This window comes from Pleuronectes platessa, chromosome 3 (genome assembly GCF_947347685.1).
Source record: "Pleuronectes platessa chromosome 3, fPlePla1.1, whole genome shotgun sequence".
NCBI classification, from domain to species: domain Eukaryota; kingdom Metazoa; phylum Chordata; class Actinopteri; order Pleuronectiformes; family Pleuronectidae; genus Pleuronectes; species Pleuronectes platessa.
In genome coordinates, this window is record NC_070628.1 from 20,139,957 (window position 1) to 20,159,153 (window position 19,197).

At 41.0% G+C, this 19,197-nt stretch overlaps 1 protein-coding gene across 1 annotated transcript; it reads left to right on the forward strand.

Annotated features, from left to right (window-relative positions):
* The first annotated feature begins 16,220 nt into the window (after positions 1-16,220).
* On the forward strand, positions 16,221-18,827 carry LOC128436288 (homeodomain-interacting protein kinase 3-like). The gene is made up of 6 exons (XM_053418064.1): positions 16,221-16,607; positions 16,760-16,941; positions 17,108-17,231; positions 17,805-17,986; positions 18,101-18,268; positions 18,497-18,827. Exons 1-6 carry the CDS (start codon positions 16,221-16,223, stop codon positions 18,825-18,827), a joined length of 1,374 nt encoding a protein of 457 aa, XP_053274039.1.
* Positions 18,828-19,197: the final 370 nt, after the last annotated feature.

Genomic DNA, 19,197 nt, shown 5'->3' on the forward strand with positions numbered 1-19,197 from the left:
AAACAACAGTATGTTAACTGAATGTGAACCCTGGGTTTATCTACGTTGTACAGAAGCACATTTTTCTGTTGTTTGTCTTCTTTTTTTGGATAAATCTGGTTTTAATTACTTACTTGATGCTTCGCTATATATGATGTCGACAAGACCTCGCTACCGTGGCTCCCCCCCGATTGCTACTGCACAGACTCTGGTTCCACATTCTGAATATGGCAGCGTTCGTATTCGGGATGTATTGGCTTCATTTCTGGATTGTGGGAGGAAATGGAGACGCGTTGTCCGTCTGTATAGACAGTCTGTGCGGACAATAATCAAATACGGATGTTTAGCAAGTAAAATTGTGCGGGACACTTGATAATTATCACTAGATATTGTTATTATACTGTCTGCAAATTATTCAAAAAAACACATTTAAGTAATATGTGCCCATGTGAATTGAACCCTGCCCATTTGGCGATCAGCTCGCCCCAGTATTGTTCAGTTTTAATGGCCACATCAACTGTATTTTCCAGCCACAGATCTTTGAGACGATTTTCTCCTTAGCTGCTTCCCAGGCCAATTACACAGTGATTAACACGTCCCAGTGTGCTCACCAGAAATGAGGGGTCTTCATGTTTGCATGTGTGTGTGTGTGTTAAGCATATCACCACCAGCATGACAGGGCATTAAGCCATATGCTGGCTGTCTACCCAGGCCCTGATAGTGTCTCTGTCGACAGCTCTGTCAACAGGCCATGACCGTTCACGCCGCATTTTTATCTGTTGACTGAGGAGGGAGTGATCTCCTCCTCTGAAGAAGAACACTCATGTGTTAAAAAGTCATTAGTCTTGATTAGCTATCTTTTTAATTATTCCATTCAAAGTACCAAATTCCGCCATCTGGTCGGGCAAATGCTGAGTCTACAAGTTAACAAAGCCCACGGAACAGAACAAACTGCACGGACACTGTGTCCAAGACATGCTGCAGTTTGTGTAGAGGCCACAAAAAACTACATTTTTACCCACGGGAGCCTGCATGTTGCTGTGGCTGTGCCAAAGTAACTTTGCACTGCTGACACGGGCCTTTCAAATAAATGTTTGAGGAAGCCAATTCAAACCAATAAACATGTTAACAAGACAAGATAAATGAGTTTATCACCACTACGTATCACAGGATAAACATTGAAATATATTCCGTTGGTTTCTTGTTTCCATTACATGTTTGCGCAGCATCAAATAGGAGAGTCAAAGTTATGGGATAATTGCTGGACAAACTTAGGCTGTGACATAATTAGATGGGTTTTCTCATGCAGAAAGACTCCCAGTGGTGAGGTCAGGAACTAAGCCAGACATCCATTGGCACCCTTAAAGGGATTTATAGTATGTTATTGTATAGACATTATCATAATAGTTTATTTAAATTATTTACTTAACCGTTGGATGCTTTGTTGGTTTGTCAGCTAATTTAGCCAAAAAAAGCTTTTTCATGAAACATGGTGGGATATAATTCAGGGAAGAGCCCGCCAAATGTAGTACAGATCCACGAATCTTAATTTTTTCTTTTATGGTGTTTGTCAAAATTTTGGTGCAGCTTGGTTGAATTTAAGGGGACTGTTGGCCACTGGCGAGGGATCTTGGCACTACTAGGGTTGATGACGCTTCTAATACGCAACAGAAGCGAAAAGGAAAAAAACAACGGAAAGAATACAAATATCTCAGTGTTGAAAATGCGCTGTCATTCACTTGGAAGGCTGATGAAGAGTTTGTGGTGAAAAGAGACGACACCAGTGTCTGTGTCCACAGCGGAGTTAACACGTCACTTCCTGCCTCTGCCTGTTGCAAACACATCTGTGCAGAAAACCTCCCGCTGCATTGTGCCTGTGTGAAAAGCCGACTGCGCGTAAAGTCGGGAGCCAATTCTTCGGATTTTACCCGCAGGTCATGTCTGCAAACGTCTTTACACAAGTGCTGTGAAGTTAAAAACCTAAAGTTATCGCATAATCCCCTACTGTTCAACACAAGGGTGTAACATGCACATTCTGAAGTAGTTACATTGTGAACTTAGTCCAAAATATGATGAGCACCACCTTAACTGTCCTCTGCATGATCTGGAAACAGCCGGGTTAACAGAAACCTGCCCACACAGCAGCCTTTGTTCCCTCATCTCTCAGGAGTGCTGCACCCTGCGGTCAATGCAGAACCAATTTATTCAAACAAAAGCTCAAATCCACCAACAGCAGATACACTATGTCCAGGTCCCTGTCGGCCGGATCTGGACGCTGAAGAAGAGATTTCAGGACTTAGGAGAGTCAAGCTGTAACAAATTAAACTGGAGCGCAATTACAGAGGCTTGTTGAGGGGAAATGGGTTCATTCTTCTGACAGTATGCACTGCTGATATGTATATACAGTATGTTTTCATGTACTATGAGTGCTGTGGTGATTCATCATGTCTATTGTATTTGTGATTTTTCCTGATGGAGCGGACTGATCTGAGGTCTCCGGAGGCTGAGGGCTGGAGGGCGTGGGGCCTCAGGAGAAAGTCACTGTTCACTGTCAGATTCATGAGGCAGCAAGGTGCTTCACAGCCAAGAACAGGCCTGTGGTGGTACTATTAGAGTGGTCCAACAGGGGGATGAAGAATGGGAAGTTTAAATCGATGTTAATGGAGTGTAGGATTGACTTAAGGGATGGCAAATTCAGTTTGTTTTGTTTGAACTTCTCAACCCCCTTAGGATGAATCCTGCTGAAATAGTTGATCTCTGACTTTTTTTTTCAGGTTGGCACTGTGGTTTTGGGGGAAAGTGTCTCGATCGCTGGGGGATGGTTGGAAATAAAAAACTTGCAATAAATGCGATACCTTGGTTTATGACAATATAAGCATGTAGATGAAGTACAGTCAGGGAGAGCTGCTAGCATGGCTGTTGACCACTGTTCCCTATTGTTGTTGCAGAATAAAATGTTGGAGGGATTTTGCTCGGGTTTTGCTTTCATTTGAATTTCAGCCATTTCAATACAGTGCTCACGAGCTTGTTTGTATCTAACACAGTTGCATAGTTATGATATTGACGGCTTAGCTCATTGTCATGTTTAAGACAAAACGAAAACGGTATGTGATCTAAAAATGATGGATCGATATTCACTGTTTGCTTTTGATTTGGGAGAGGCGGTGGACTAGTGGCAGAAACTTGGAATATGGGCAGAAAAGGTCTCTGGTTCGACTCCACGGAAAAAAACAAAAAGACGAACCTGGATTGATCTGTCCAAACATCCAAGAGGATTCTCCCTACCCTGTCTAGTGCCCCTGAGCAAGGCACCTTACTCCTCCAACATCTGCTCCCCGGGCGCCGTACATGGTCGCTCACTGCTCTGTGTGTCCTGCACCGGATGGGTCAAAAGCAGAGGTTAAATTTCCCTACCTGCATGAGTGTGCCTGTGCATGTCTGTGCATGTGTTTGGGACTAATAAATGCATCTTAATCTTAATCTTGATGCAATCTGATGGATCTATTCTGTAACTGACAATATTTCTAAGTAATCCGACAATTGCAGTTGATAATCCAATGAGCATTATCAGATCCTGTGTGTTTGAGGAGTGTTCATATGAACAATAATGTCCCCTGAAGAACAGAGGCTTCAGAAGAGTGACATGTCGGTGCTCTCGTCTGCTTTGAGGTCGACAGGAGATTGCTAATGTCGTGGGGAAAACCAATCTCCTTATCGTGACTGGAATCTATCACGAACACGTTGCTTCTCTGTTTGGACAAACTCAAAACCCAGTGAACAGGGAAATGGCTGACTTCTTTTTTACATCAGGCTCGCAGAGTGTTTCCTTTGCTCATCTGGACCAGATGGCATCAGCCATTAGTTAAGAACTTGAGCTCAACTGGAAAATGTAGGATTTCATAGTCAAATCTGATGCCTTATGTGACTTAGCTACCTGAAGTTGAGAAAAATGCAACACAGATGCTCTTGAACCCATTTCTAAAAGCCCTATATTAAAACACTGAGAAGATAACATGCCCTGCAGTATTTATTAAAGTGTTGTTAATCAGATTTTTCCCTGAAGCTACCTGACCTTGCAGACTGAACTGTTTATTTAGCTATGCTGAATATACACATTAGGTGCGGTGAAATGAGCCTAATGTGTGTTGGGAGGTGTAAAAGAAAATATGACGCAGGCTTTGGTGGAGGACAGAAAAGAGCTTTTCAGATGTCGATCACTTTTACACGTGGAGTCAAAGAGGACCTGAGTATGCCTGAGTAGCTTTAGAGTCCGGCCGCCTGCTGCCAGCTGAGCAAATAACTCCACAGGACAGAAAGTGGAGGGATGTGGAGGGAGATAAAGGACAGCTCTAGTCCCCGTTTGTTTGCCTTAGAGGAGATATACAGATGAATGGATGGAGGACTGGGTGGGTCTGATCCCTGCAGTGTAGTGATCATGTAGGTTACATGGACACCTGAACGTTACACTCATATATGATTGTTGGACGACTCATTCCAAAACTATGTCCATTAGCCACGAGAGCATTACAGGGGTTACTGCAGCACTGATGCAGTGAGTGATAAGGTCGGACTCGCAGTTTCCATTCCAACCGCGCTCATGTGAGTGAGACATCAGGGCCCGTAAAGCTCTTCCACACCAAAGGACCTTACAAGTGCAAAGGAGCATTGGCATGTTTGAAGGGGTCAGACACAAACATGTTGCCTCTAATGACATTGTATAAAGCTGTACATTGTCCACATACTTTTAGCCATAGGGCTACAGTGAGGGAAATCTCAATAAACAGATTCAGCACGTGAATATACAGTATCTGTAGGTGAGAGACATGATTTATTGGCCCGATGTTTTCTGGTTCCTGGTTGGACCAATCCCTTCTGAGCAGGCTGTGGAGGCCTGCAGGTAAACTGTCCACTTGGAGAGCAAAGGAGGCAAAACACATTTACAGGAATGCATTGGCTGTAAGCTTTTGCATTCATATGAAGACAGCTGTTACCTTAAAGACCACAACTCATTATTTAACCCAAAACATGGGTTTTCTTTACAGCTTGTGGAAAATCTTTTAAATCAATGTGCTGAACTAATTGTTGAAATGCATTATTGTTTCGCAGCAGCTGCCAGATGTTTTCTTGACCCAACCACGGAATTCAAATGTGCCGGTGACTGCCTGCTCCGTGGCCACAATAAACTACTCCAATAATAATTTGTGTACATTGTAATTTAACACACATAATAAAGTATTGCACTTGTGTGAAAGTCCACAGGTCAGAGGTTCAGTGTCACTGCTGTCAGGTTGTTACAAAGCAGAGATGAGTTTAGCAATAATGATAGACCCTTAACCCTCAATTAACATGTTTTCTTTAAAAACAATCATTCATGATCCAACATACGACCACACTGAATATATATAGAGAGGATGACGAGAGCATCGCATGCATATGCCAGTGCAAATATCTTGGTAATTGTGTGTGTAAATTATCCCAATCTACGCTCTCTGTGAGGTGGGAAAACTGTATAAACATGTCATTCTGAATCCTGCAGAGCTGCCAGGACACAGCAGCTCACTACAACCTGTTTTTACTGAAATATCAGAGCTCCATTTTACTGTAACCAGATCCAATTCTTTGCATATTTATTTGACAAGGAGACCAGAAAACTGTGTTCAACATCTGTTCGGACGAGAAAGATGGTCAACAACTGGCATTTCAAGGATGATGATGATGGAGGAGATGGCCGAGTGCCCGTCCACAATTTAATGGAGTTGTTCTGTAAAAAAATAAATAACTAGGTTAAAACTACCGAGTGGATACCTTCGCCAAGGTCCAGCAGTCCCCTTATGAAACCAAATTTGTATTCACTAGATCTAGAATATTTGAATGCACCAAATTACACACACTAATAAATCTCAGTCCCCCAAACATGGCTGATTATTTTGATCAAGGTCCAGGAAGCGTTCTCTAAGAAATTAGGGAAAATGTTAAGTTTTAAAGAAATTGAAAAAAATAAAACCTGATCCAGAACCACACCAAAATGTAATGGTTTCTGCCTTGACTCATATTGCATCCTCCCACCTCGACTGTATTTACACTGTTTATTTTCAGAATGGGTGCAGCCCTCTTCTGTTTTAATATCTTTCAATGTCAGAGAGGTTGTTGGAAACTGGATTTGAGACAAACTCTAAATGCTGTAGTTAGAGGAGAGGAGACCATATAAAAATAAATCGAGCTGTCATGGTGATAACAGACATTCTGCACCCACTTAACTTAACTGCACCTCCTTAACCTACCAGTGGGTTAATAGGCCCCTACAAGCGCATGCAAAGATGTGTGTTGATAACGTCTATTTAATGGCCTCAAAACACTAGATCACATGTGAGAAGAGACAAGTAAAAACTGAAAAGCAGTGCAGAATTTAGAACGGGGATTTGGGGATGAATCACTGCTAAAAGTGATGTATACAGCTCTGGCCAAAGAACAAGAGCCAAGTAAATGTTTATGATTCAAACAAAGTACATATGAGTGCAACAGAGTAGAGTAGAGTAAAAGCAACTTCTATTCTCAGTGTGCCAGACACAGAGTCTGTTTACCTGCCGTGTTTACAAGAAAACCTGGAATCCCCCTGCTGCACAACAAAAGGTGGACGTGTGCATGTGCTAGTGAGCAGTGTGTGTGTGTGTGTGTGTGTGTGTGTGGCAACAGTGCAGGCCGTCTCCAACTGTATCTCTAATTGTTTTAGGTGAGACGGGCCCTGTTTGTGTGGAGCCTCGCCTCCTGCTCTCTCCCAGCTCTCCTCCCTTGCTTATGGCAGCAAGGCCGAGGGAAAGAGAGAGAGGGAGGGCGAGAGAGCATGAGCAAACGAGGGAGCAGTCCTGACCTCCGGCGCTAAATGAGGAAACAATGGCGACGCGCCTCAGGGTGACAGCGGGAGACAGGAACAGGCACAAACACAGGAACTGTCCATTCTGCCACGGAGACAGACCTGCAGAGGCCTGAGAATCTGGAGGAGGAACTCTCTCTCTCTTTCTCTCTCTCTTTCTCTCCAGTGCTCTCGCTCTCTTTTTCTAGATATGCCCAAATATGACAAAAAAAGTGACACACTTACTGATTGTACGCGGTGGTCCCTCAGGGAGAGGCTCCAAGCGCCACAGAGTCGTTGGGAATCATGGAGGGATATTTTAGGACACAATGATGGTGTCTTTGAGCCGATGCCTTGTAGAAGTCCTCAGAAGCTCCATTTCAAAACAAGACAAACACCACAAGTTGACCAGGTTAAAATCATACCTACCATGTTAGTTATATCAAGTTGGCGTGCTGCAAGTAGTCAGTCAAGATCTTTTACCGCATGGTGGTGCTAAAGCAAAAGTCACCAAATCACTAACGCCAGGTTAAACTCCAGAATATAGAGTGCACTGAATGAATTCACTGCATTTTATTACCATTTAAACCCAATCAAGTCATTCCAACACCTAATGAGGAATGACAGGCGTCCCAATGAGTAACACAAAAAACAGTAGTAGCATGAGTGTGTGTGTGTGTGTGGGCCCTCCACTTATACAGTACACGTTTCTGTACATGTGTGTGTGGGTGTAGATGGAAATAACAGACAATACCCTGCAGGTTCATGGCAGAAATAATGAGTAACTGACTGGAGCTGATGGTTCTAACAGGGTGAAGACTGTGCAGGATAAATGTGCTTTGAGTTTGAAGATTTGTATCTGATCCCTTGAAAATCGATCAGTCACGGCAAACCAACTCTTTCAGGGTTTTCATGACGTGAACCGAGGAAAATGTGTTAATGATGAAGTGATATATTTATTCAGTTGTTTGTATCATAAGAGATTGTTTAAGATCAGGTTATCACCTCTGTAATACAATTATGTTAGTGCTATTGCTGCATCTATTTCACAATCTTGTTTTTTAGCCAAGAACACATGCTACACAAATAGTTTCTGTGCAGTGGTCAAAGGGAGTAAATGAACAAATTAAACTGTACTTTTGAATTTAAAATGATGAAAGACTGTTGAATGTTTGGGTAATTACCTGAACACTGTGACCATATGAAAACACACTTTACTCGAAATGAGCTACAGCCAAACCTTTCCTAATTCATCTGACGCACCTCTTTATGAAGAGGCCGTAAAGACTTGTATTAATCACTGCTGTATAATCTCTATTACTTAGATTTGACCTCTTCCCCAAGACCACAGTTGTTTCGGGAGATGATGTTGAGAAATGAACGTGCACAGAGCTCATTTGTCAACAGCCATTCTCTTATTATAATGGGAATAGGTATTCAAAAGTGTCTGCGATTTTACTGCTGTCTTACAAAATGTTAGGTATTAATTTACACATGAAGCACATGATTTTTCCATCTGGTCCTCTCGGAAATCATTTGCACTGTCTCATTAACAGAGGGTTCTGGGAAAGGAATTATTTTCTGGCAGAGATTTCAATTTTTTCTCCGATATGTGGATCTGTCAAACGACTAACAGTAAGCAGAGTGTAAAACTATGCCTGCTCTGATACTTGACCTCGCCGCTGTGTAATCAGGGTAAAACAGAAGTCAACACAACCAAATGAGGGCTTCACATGTATTGCAAGGAATTACTCTGCTGCAGAATAAGTGCTCGAGCTAATGTAGCTTGAGGTCAATTTGTTCATTCCAGTCATATATGTGCGTCTAGTCTAAACTAATAAACGATTGTAGTGACATTAAATAAATAAATGTAGAAGAGGTTATCTAGGTAGGGTTGATTTTACCTGGTTGTATGTGTCAATAAACTATGATCATGATAATGATGATGATAATATTAACAATAATAATTTAGAAACATCTTATGGTATTTACAGATTTATATTAATATAAAGGAGACAGTACTGGAGGGCAGGGCTCTATCGCTGTGAGTCTGCTGTGTGGTGGGAGTTGGGAAAAGGGGATGTGAAAACGGGGGCATTGGTGTTATGGTCAATAGAAGAGGGAGCTCATCATATATGTGAGGAATTTCTGCATGTCTGTATGTGTGGTGATCTCAATAGCATCTGATTGTAAGAGGTGTGAATGAATGGGGTCCAGTGCGCGTAAAATGAGTCCATTCACTTTTTATTGTGATCTGCCAATCTCTGGATATGTATTCAGAAGGCAGATGGTGCCATTGGGTGTCAGGGAGTTGCTTTTGTCTTTCCAGTTGAGCAGCACTGTCTTCTTGTCAAGATGGGTTGTTCTGGTTGACAGATCTTCTCTAAAACCTGGTTGTGATTAACCAGTGAGTTCAGTCGGTGAACACACACACACACCACAGCATGCTCCGAAAACACAGGCACACAGAGAGCGGGGCCACTGAAGAGACTGACAGGACCGGTAAAGATAAAAACTTTATGGATTTTTTGATGGTCCACCAGCCTGCAGACATGGTGGCCCATCAGGATGTGTCCCAGTATTCCCAATGGCCAGTCTGTAACCGGCTGTAAAACCAAACAACAAGCTGAAAAAGTTAAGAAACATATCTCGATGTGGACACCTACAAAGTTAGAAAGCACTTTCGAATAGCATTGAACTGCAGAAATGTTCCTGACATTAAGTGAGAACATAAATGTAAATGAACATTTTTTTTGTGTCTTAAAAATGTCCAGATTGTGTCTTAAAAATCCTTATTAGTGATCCCTTTGATCTATAGTTTGTATTAAGACAAATATTGGGTGCAGCTTTAAATGACATTTTCATCATGTAGTTAACATAACCACCTGATGTACAAATAAAACATGAAAACAATGACAGGAAATTGCAGAACGCTGTGTACACGGAGGAGAAGAGCAATGTTGTGCAAAAACTATGAATGAAAACAAAATGCTAAATAAAAGTATAATAGTGCAACGATTAAATTCAATGTTGTTCTGTATGCATACCTTAAGGGACTGTAATGAAAAATTAGACCATTGTAAGTTATTTCAGAAGTCTCAACAGGTCAAATTTCCATCACAGGGTCAAGGTGTTAGTCAGTGTACTGTATGTTACAATCCAAACTGTTTGCATTCCCACTGAACTGTACTGCCTTTCCCCTAGAATCTCCAGACTCATTACTCAGTTAGAATAACTCAGTAATCACTCTCACTGTATTTGCATTGTGTAAACTGCACACACACAATGGTGATGCAGATAACGGTGCGATTAAGCCTTAAACCTGCCAACAGTTGATATACACCAAAAAACGGACTTCCTCTCTTGCTTATTGTGCTTTATTCCAGGTAAGTACTTGAAGCCTCGAGGGGCAACGCTACAATAGCTGACCAGAATACATCACTCTGCACCCGGAGGGCACCTTCCACTGCAGCCCACCCTCCTGCCTCCTCCCTCCCTCACCCAGTTGTGAGGTATTGTTCAGTATTGATGAGATTGACCTTGAGGAAATCCCCGGCAGTGCTAAAGAGGAGACTGATAGTCTGAGGAGTGGAGCCAAGGTAAACACATTTAATCAGCCAGTCAGTCGCCTCCGTGCCCATATGACACCTCGCTAATGTCAAACCGGGTTGTTCTCACCTCTCAGCAGTCAGGATTGTCAAACTGGATTGGGCATGGCACTGGGGACGCCGGGCACATAATGTTGGGAGCGGAGCAGTCCTCCTCCCTCCATCCTGTACTAGTCGCCGAGGCTGAGCCGCACTTCTCTTTTCAGCAGGAACTCCCCGCTGGGTGAGGCATCGCTCCCAAAGAATTCAAATGTGCAGCATGGCCTGCAAAGCTTTTTTTCTATATAGGTCGGGTGTGTGAAGCTGTCCTGCGTGCTGGCTTCAATGCCTTGTTTTAGGGAGGGAAATTCTATAACAAAGATTCGGCCCAAGCGGAGGAAGTACGCTCAGCATGTCAAATTTGTGCAAAGGCTGCACAAATTAACCCATGAACTTAACTGGCCTTCCCATTGAGGTTGCTAATGTAACATGTTGCATACAGGTCCCTATCTTGATGTATGTAGAGCACTTAATTAACCTTATAAGGATAAATTAAGCATATTAATCTTGTGTCATCTGGGAATATCTTTGTACATATTTCTTCTTTCCTTAAAAGAAATGCATTTTTAAATGTCCCCTCTGTGCTGCCTTAGTACCCAGACACAAAAATAGAACGTTTTTGTTGGTGGTTCCCTGGTGAAAGACGTTTGTGCTGTTATATCTACAAAAAAACTAAAAGCTGAAAAAATTGGGTCTGATTAAAAAAAAGTGAATATTTGGGCTCTGCGAATCAAACTGGGAGACATTGCAGCGGAGAACACAATGGATGTTGTGATGCAGCTTATCAATTGTCTATTGTGAGCTTCTCTCAGCCTCGCCCTGTGTAACCCCACAACACATCCCCTCTACTATTACTGGAAAAAACACAGGGCGAACCAGTGAATCCCTCACTCGTCATGTTTTCAAACATATCCCACTATGGAGCAGTTTGTCTGGCCCTGGCCTGCCCTGCCAGGGAGGTGGGACGAGACACTTTGTGAAAACAGTGGGTGAAACAGAAGATGGTGTGAATCATGTCCAAAAAACATGGCTTCCCAAAGCAGCGGGGTCAAACAAAGATATTGATGTTATAATAAAAAATTATAATCCCTTACATTTCATTAGCTCTGTAGATTGACTGGATCCCATCAAACTCTTAGGTCCTCTCTCCCAAAGCAGCCATAACCATCTGCCTTTGCAAAAAGGCAGAAAGGAGCAGCAGCAGGGTTAACTTAAACTACTAACATTTGTGTGGTTTGGGATCCAACAGAAAGGTTTGATGTGCCATGTAAAAAAAATGTATGTATTGAGCTAAGTGTATTTTGTGTTAGCGAGGATCAGCTGGATTTCCTGTCTTTTGTGGCTTTCGACCAATTGTGACTGAAATAGGATTTCCCAACACTAATATATAATGTTTCTAATCAGACTCAGGGTTTGTCCCAACTCCATATGTTATGGATTTCCTTGGAGACATAGTGGATCACAGATCAAGTACAAGGGGATCAGTGAATGTCGGAGATGAAAAAAAAGCAAATACCCTTCATGGCTGAGCTCAGCAGAGTAAAATCATCTTGGTTCTAACAAAACAATTTATACGCTCAGTAACAGAAGGACACTTGTTGTGTCATGATTAAAGATCATACTGCTGCAGGCCATGTCAGGCCTTGGACACATAAATAAAAAACATTTAACTCAAAAGGTGAAATTACATCAACAAACGGAGCTAGCCTTTCATCAAAAGCAAGGCATCCCTGATAAATACTAATCTAAATCTTTCATTTATAACATATAGAGAAAGTTATGTTGAAGTGTGTTTGTTAGATTTGTTACGTTTTCCCTCAAGAAAAACAAAACCTGGTAAACACGAGCCGCTGTTGGGGAAACTAACAAAACACTGAGCACTGCATGAAAATACAAAACTTACAAAACGGGTTCCAAAAGGTAACGGTTCCCAACCGTCACCTGCTAAATCTATCAAGAGGATGGAATAACAGAAGAATTTTACTTAAACCAAAAGATGGAAAAATTATATTTTTTCTAAACTAAAAAAAATGTAAATGATGGAGGAGGTTGTGTGTCTCGGAGATGTCTGAGTAAAAGTAAAATAGTGCAAACCAAGACGAAGACACGGCTCAAACACTTCTGCAACTTTCTAGCAGGAGAATAAAATAAAGATGTAACCTCTAAATACAATTACATTTTTTTAAGGACAATGTTAAAATAAATACATGGAAAACCAATATCAAACTTGACCCCATATAAGGCATGGATAAAATCATAAATTGAATGATCTCAAAGCCAAAAGTTAGAACTACATGGAAAACCTCAACTTGTGTGGGTGTTTAAAAAAATGCCTTGATATACATTATATTATGTATATGTAACTGTACTGTATAGCCTACACATGGTAACAGGCAAATCCCATTGTTCCCAGACTATGAGTCAAGCTGCAGACCTCTGTCTGTAGTTCACTGAGGTCTAATTGAAACATACAGTATGACTATTGGTTTCCCATGTCTCATTACTTCGTGACATAGCTTCTCTCCATCCTGCCCTCTCATCCACCTGCACATTCTAACGAGGTGACTGCGGCGCTCAAATACCAGACTGTGATCAAATCGCATGCCTGCCCCATGTGCACTCTTTCCTCTTTTTGTTCGCCTATAGCCTCACACACACTTGGAGGCCCCGGCTGTTTCCTGCCCGAGAACGCGGCGAGGTATGTTTCTAATTATAAACCTGATGCAGGGTTAAGCACACTCTCTGCAGGGCCACCACGGCCATCAGGATTTATGGTGCCAGGGTCCGGGCTCCCACCCTTGACACCCACCAGAGACCCAGGGCCACTCACTTTCTGTGGCTGTAAATCAGAGAAGTATGGCTGGTAGCTTCCAATATGTTGCAAACTGATAGTGTTGTGTTCTGCAAGAGGTGAAGGAACAGGTCTGCTGCTTGCACTCTTGTTGGATACACATGTCTCTTTAATGCCTTTGGTTGGCTTCTCAAATATTAAAAACCTCTCTAAAGTAATCCATCTCACATAATGTCCTGCACAAAGTGAAAAAGTATGAACAAGAATCCCAATCGGCAGGTTAATAAATGTTCTTCACTGGCTTCTTAATAATAATGATAAACTTTATTTGTATAGCAGCTTTTCATACAAGAATTGCGACTCAAAGTGCTTTACATACAATAAAGATAAAAATAAAAACATGTTTAAATGTAATTCAAATGTGAAGAGAACAGATTATAAGAAGAACATTTAAAAGAAAAGAAAAGAAAAAAGAAAAAAGAAATTAAATTGAATTAAAAAATACTGAAAAGAAAGTGATAAAAACTATAAGAGCGCAGGACATCGGGCAAGTGCAAATCTAGAGAGATCTTTTTTTGTTCATATTGGAAAACATCTTTGAAGTAACGAGGCTGTTAGATGTGTGTTTCTTGGTTGCCCTTTCCAGACAAATATTTACAGCACATTTTATACACACAAAAAGAGAAAGCATCATCCACACACACTAAAAGATTTAAAACCCAGTGTAGTTGCATTTGTGCACCCATTGCAAGTGTCAGATACCTCTGATAATGTGACAGCTGGCTGTTCTGCTGATGTATCATATGGTGATGTTGAAACTGAGTCAGTGACAGAAAGTGATGATGGTGTTTGCCCGAAATAATTGAGCGAAAAATAGCAGTAATATTATTAAGATTGGAAAATATAGTTCATATTCCAGCAAAAGGCGTAGATGAGTTATTGGAAGAGCTGCATTTTTTGTTAAGTTCAGCTAGTGTGCCTGTGTACGTCATACAGAAGGTGGGTGCGGAGCCTGAAGATGAGCCAGAGGACAGTGGTGTCCTGATTGAGGGTGAGGAGGTCCTCAGTGGTTTGGGTAACATTGTGATTGCCTGTGCTCTGCTCTTTGGACTGATATACTGTCTAAACCTGAGCTACCCACCAGAGCTCAAATGCACTTTTGAAGTCCCCCATGTCTCAAGGGTTCCAGCGAATACCATGATTTGTAAGCTTCCAGTGATTCTTGTCTACCCGTGTACCGAACCTGGACTGGATCTTCACCGAACCCTGCTACTGCCTGACACTCATCGGAATCGTATGCTTGTTATTGGACTGCCTTACCTGTGTACCGAACCTGGACTGGATCTCCTTCGACTTCTGCTACTGTCCGACCCTTATTGGAATTGTGTTGTTACTGGACTGCCACTCCGTGTACCATAATCTTCCAGTAAAAGTGATTCCATATCATCTCTGTCTTCGAGTCGAGCATTTGAATCCAACACATACCAGTACATTACAGAAGCCTGGTATTTTTCTATATATATAAATATGATTTCTTTCTTTGATTTTTGTTTTGAAATTTCAAAATTTGAAGTCAATTTTTTTTAAAGAGACTATTTAATTTAGTTTGTGCAATGGACTGAGACTGTTGTTGAAGATTGTTGTCTCGGGTTGAAAAGTCTCCTAACTTTGTGTGTGGGTGGAGCAGACACAGAGCATTGTTTTTTAACTACACTGATTTTACTACATGGACAATTGTGGCTTTTCTGAGCAGTTTTACTCGCTGACGAACACACAATCAACGCCTTCTCTTAAATGTTCAATAGAATAAATACACCAGTAATGTTAACGGGCTCCTTTCAAATTTAGTATTTGTATTTACAAAGATTTTTTTGTAAAGATTATTTATTTTACCCTAGTTTTAACAACTAATTTATTTAAAAAAATGTTGGCAGTGCACAATATGTGTTGTAATAATTCAGTGTTTAAAATGGTTATAAAATACAAATTGTTGTTGTCATGCACACAATTTTATTATGGGCAGATAATATTTGGGGCTTTTTAATGTCTATTTTATTGTATTTTCATAAATGGGTTCAAAAAGTTGAATTGTTGCACTTAAAGTTTTAAAACTTGAGAACAGGATCATGGAAGTTTGAAAGGCCAAATATTTAACAAAATGTCAAATGGTTTTGCATGATGTCCTTTTTTATGTATGTTAGTGAATATGTGGTAATTTAATTAAAATGAATGCTTACACTAGCAATGATAACAACACTAATTAAAACAAAAAGATTGACATTAGTATAGCAGACAACCTACATGTGTTCATTCAACAAAACTGAATTGTGCTGAACTAAAGTGTTTGACCAATGTAAACTAAACTTAAATTAATTAGACTAGAGTAAGTAGCTACAAACATTTTAATTCAATTAAAAGCACATTAGTTGAATGAACATATTCAAATGACATTCCACCCACACATCTATGTGGTTTTCAAGTAACACAATCAAGATATACTGATATAACTTGAATTGTTTAGATGGAATATAAGTGGCAAGATAAAATTACGTTCAACAAATTAATTATTTTTTTGAGCTTGTGTAAATCATGATGGTTGACAAAGATTAAAATAAAAGAAACATGATGAAAAGAAAAGAAAGAAAATTCACATAAAATAAAGGAAATCACTACAAAGGTATGGAGTTTATACAATGTGACAGATTTGATTAGACATAAAAGGAGTCTCATGATCTGTCTTTAAAATGTCTATGATGTATCCATTACTTGTAGCACTTATAGAGTTTCAAGATTACAAGTACTGAGCTTGATGGTGTGTTAACTATTATGCTACTTACCTGGCTGATAGGAACTGGATCAGGATTTGTGAGAGAATACTTGGCTCCATCTAACTTCCTTCTTTTCTATTCTCCTGACAAGTGAGAAACATCAACAAAATAACTACTCTGTCACCATGTCTCAGAACAGTGAGTTTCATATCAGTGAAGGAGACCTGATCCCCTCCCCCACTACATATTACCTTGCACAGAAGTACCTTGGAAATGGCTCCTATGGTATGGTCATTCAATGCAGGAATGTGACCACCGGTGAAACGGTGGCTTTAAAAATCATCCAAAGCCTTGAAAACATTGACTGTGCACAAGAAGAGGAGGTCATCCTTCAAAACATGAAGAAGCTCCATTCAGACAGGTTCAACATCGTCAACTTGCACGAGTCATTCTTCTACAAGGAACATTACTGTCTTGTGTTTGAGCTCCTGGATATGGATCTGCAGAAATTCAGACAGATCAGCCCGGGTCAACACCTTCAGCTGAAGCAGATCCGCCCCATTCTGCAGCAGGTTTGTTTTTTAAACTCAAGCTCTTACACTTACTGCTTTGCTTACTGCGTGAAGGGTAAACTTGGTCTCTAAAAAGTCACTGTTACAGTCTTTGTTGATAAAATGAACTCTGAAGCTCATGATTATTATTATTATGCTTTTCATGATTTCAGCTAGCTACAGCCTTGGACTTTATGAACAGCGCAGGGATCATTCATGCAGATTTGAAGCCAGATAACATCATGCTGGTGGATCATGTCAGGCAGCCACTCAAAGTTAAGGTCATTGACTTTGGCATATCCTGCGATGATCCTGAGGAAATGATCGGTGAAACCCTCCAGACCTTGTGGTACAGGTAAGTAACTGACAGCACATCTGTATACCTGGGACAGCTGTGTTTACTGTAAATAATTGGACAAGTCCTCACTGCTGGCATGTCAGGTTTATATCTCAGAAACTGACTAACAAGGAGTTTAGCAAATTTGAAACCTCAGTAATATGTTTGTGTTTCTTATCCTAAGGTCTCCTGAGATTCTGTGTGAAGATCGTTTCAGCGGGAACATCGACGTATGGTCTCTCGGCTGCATTGCTGCTGAGCTCTCAATGGGCACACCGCTGTTCCCTGCCAAGGATGAGAAGGATTTGGTCAGTATCTGCACTTAAAACACAACAAACACATACAGTTCTGCCGTGATGTTTGTGTAATTTCAAATCCATTCACTGATTTTTACTATTCTACTAATGAGACAAACCAGAGGCCCTTCATCCATTTGTCTCAGTAATAGAAGTGAACCTGATGTACATGATCAACAATGTAAACTTGAAGTTAAATAACTCTGACAATCTTGTGTTTCTTCAACAGATGGGGCAAATTGCATTTGCAATTAAAGATCCACAGCATGAAGGACACCTCCTCCCACATGCGTTCTGGCCAAGATATTGGATGGAAGGCAGATTTATGGTATCAAACTAGTTTACAACCCTTTAGCTGGCTCCACTAGCTCACTAATTAAGGTGTCTTTCCTTCAGTCTGTGTTTCTTTCCCCTGTGCCATCCACTGCCTTTTGAGCAATCTATCTCAATCAAACAATTCATTTCAGTCAATAGGTTAAACTCTAGTTTGAGATCACTAGCCTGGATGAATTTATACCAGCACAACGTCTTCATAATCCAAACAAGAGGACATCTAACATGTTGGTTTTCCTCATCTTGTTGAAGGGGAATCATCCTGTCTGGACAGAAGACGACCAAGCGGAATATTGTGACCTGCAGGGCTTTATGGACCTAATGAAACAGATGCTGATGATGAGTCAGTATGATAGAATTACCCCCAACAGAATTCTCCAGCATCCGTTCATCACGATGAGCCACCTTCAAGGTTCATTCAAAAACAGCCTCTAGTAAGTCTGTGCTTAGATGGTCTGTGTACGTCTGTGCTGTTGGACATGGCTGCAAAATATAGGATATATAAGGTGATTAAGGTGTTTGGCTCAGCAGTTTCATTTGTCTTCCAGTCTGAAGTCATGTGAGGATCTGATGGACATCTGCCAGGATCAGAGCTCTGAGGATGAAGGACCTGGAGAGCAGGTGATCCTGCAAATGTCCCTGAACAGGGAATCCTCCAGCAGCACTGCCAGCCCAGCCAAGGAGGCCAGCAAAGTGAATGTGAAGTCTGGCAACAGGTGAGTGTTTGAAATATCTTTCTGTTGGATCATTTTATATTGTAGAAGAATAGTTCAACATTTTGGTAAATATTCTGTATTTTTGCTCAGAGTTCAATGGGAAGAATGATACAACTCTCATTAACTATGGATCTGGAGCCAAGTGCATTTTAGAATGTGAATTTTTAGAAATGTCCAATAACTGACTTAAGATCAAGAGTTAAAATTATTTTCTTATCCACATCTCAGACCAGAAGTCTCCAAGGTCAGAAGGTGTGAACAACTGGCAGCCGCTCGAAAAGGCACGAGTGGGAAAACAGGCCCAAACCAGTCCAAGAGGATGAGAGAGAGGCATGATCCCTCATCCATTTTCAACCCCTCAAGAAAGAAGAGACACATGGGCCCTGCTGGAATGAGAGACTCCAAAGCCAAAGTCAGAAGGAGTGAACGACTGGCAGCCATTCGAAAAGTCGCAAGTGGGCAAACAGGCCCAATCCGGCTCAAGAGGATGAGAGAGGAAGATGATAGTGTTGGTCAAAACCGGTTCGTGGCGAGAAGGAGGATCGAACTTGCCCTTTAAAAATCGACTAAAGACTAGAATGAGGAGACCGAACTGGACTTTCAAGATCTTAATTTGTGTTTTGTTTGCTCTTTTTTAATTGATTTGTTCTTTTTGAAATGTTCCCTTGTTGTGACGACCCTCTCATGCTACCTGCCTGTGTGTCTTGCTCTGTGCTGGTGAGTGGAGCTTCAGCCACTTACAGTTGCAATCAGAAATATTCAACCCCCTCACCGCAATAGACATTATAGTGATGTGGATGACAGATAATGACAATAAATGACAAAAAAAACTCATCAAACAACAAAAGATGTTTATTGATGCGTATTTTAGTTATTTTGACAACAGAAGTTGGGTTAACTTTGAAGTTCAAATAAAAAATGTAACTCTT

What these genes read in the sequence shown, in the direction of transcription:
- LOC128436288 (XM_053418064.1), top strand. Translation starts at nt 16,221, where the DNA reads ATGTCTCAGAACAGTGAGTTTCATATCAGTGAAGGAGACCTGATCCCC. An exon ending in TCCGCCCCATTCTGCAGCAG is followed by an intron (nt 16,608 to 16,759) that starts GTTTGTTTTTTA and finishes TCATGATTTCAG; the next exon opens with CTAGCTACAGCCTTGGACTT. An exon ending in TCATTCAAAAACAGCCTCTA is followed by an intron (nt 17,987 to 18,100) that starts GTAAGTCTGTGC and finishes TTTGTCTTCCAG; the next exon opens with TCTGAAGTCATGTGAGGATC.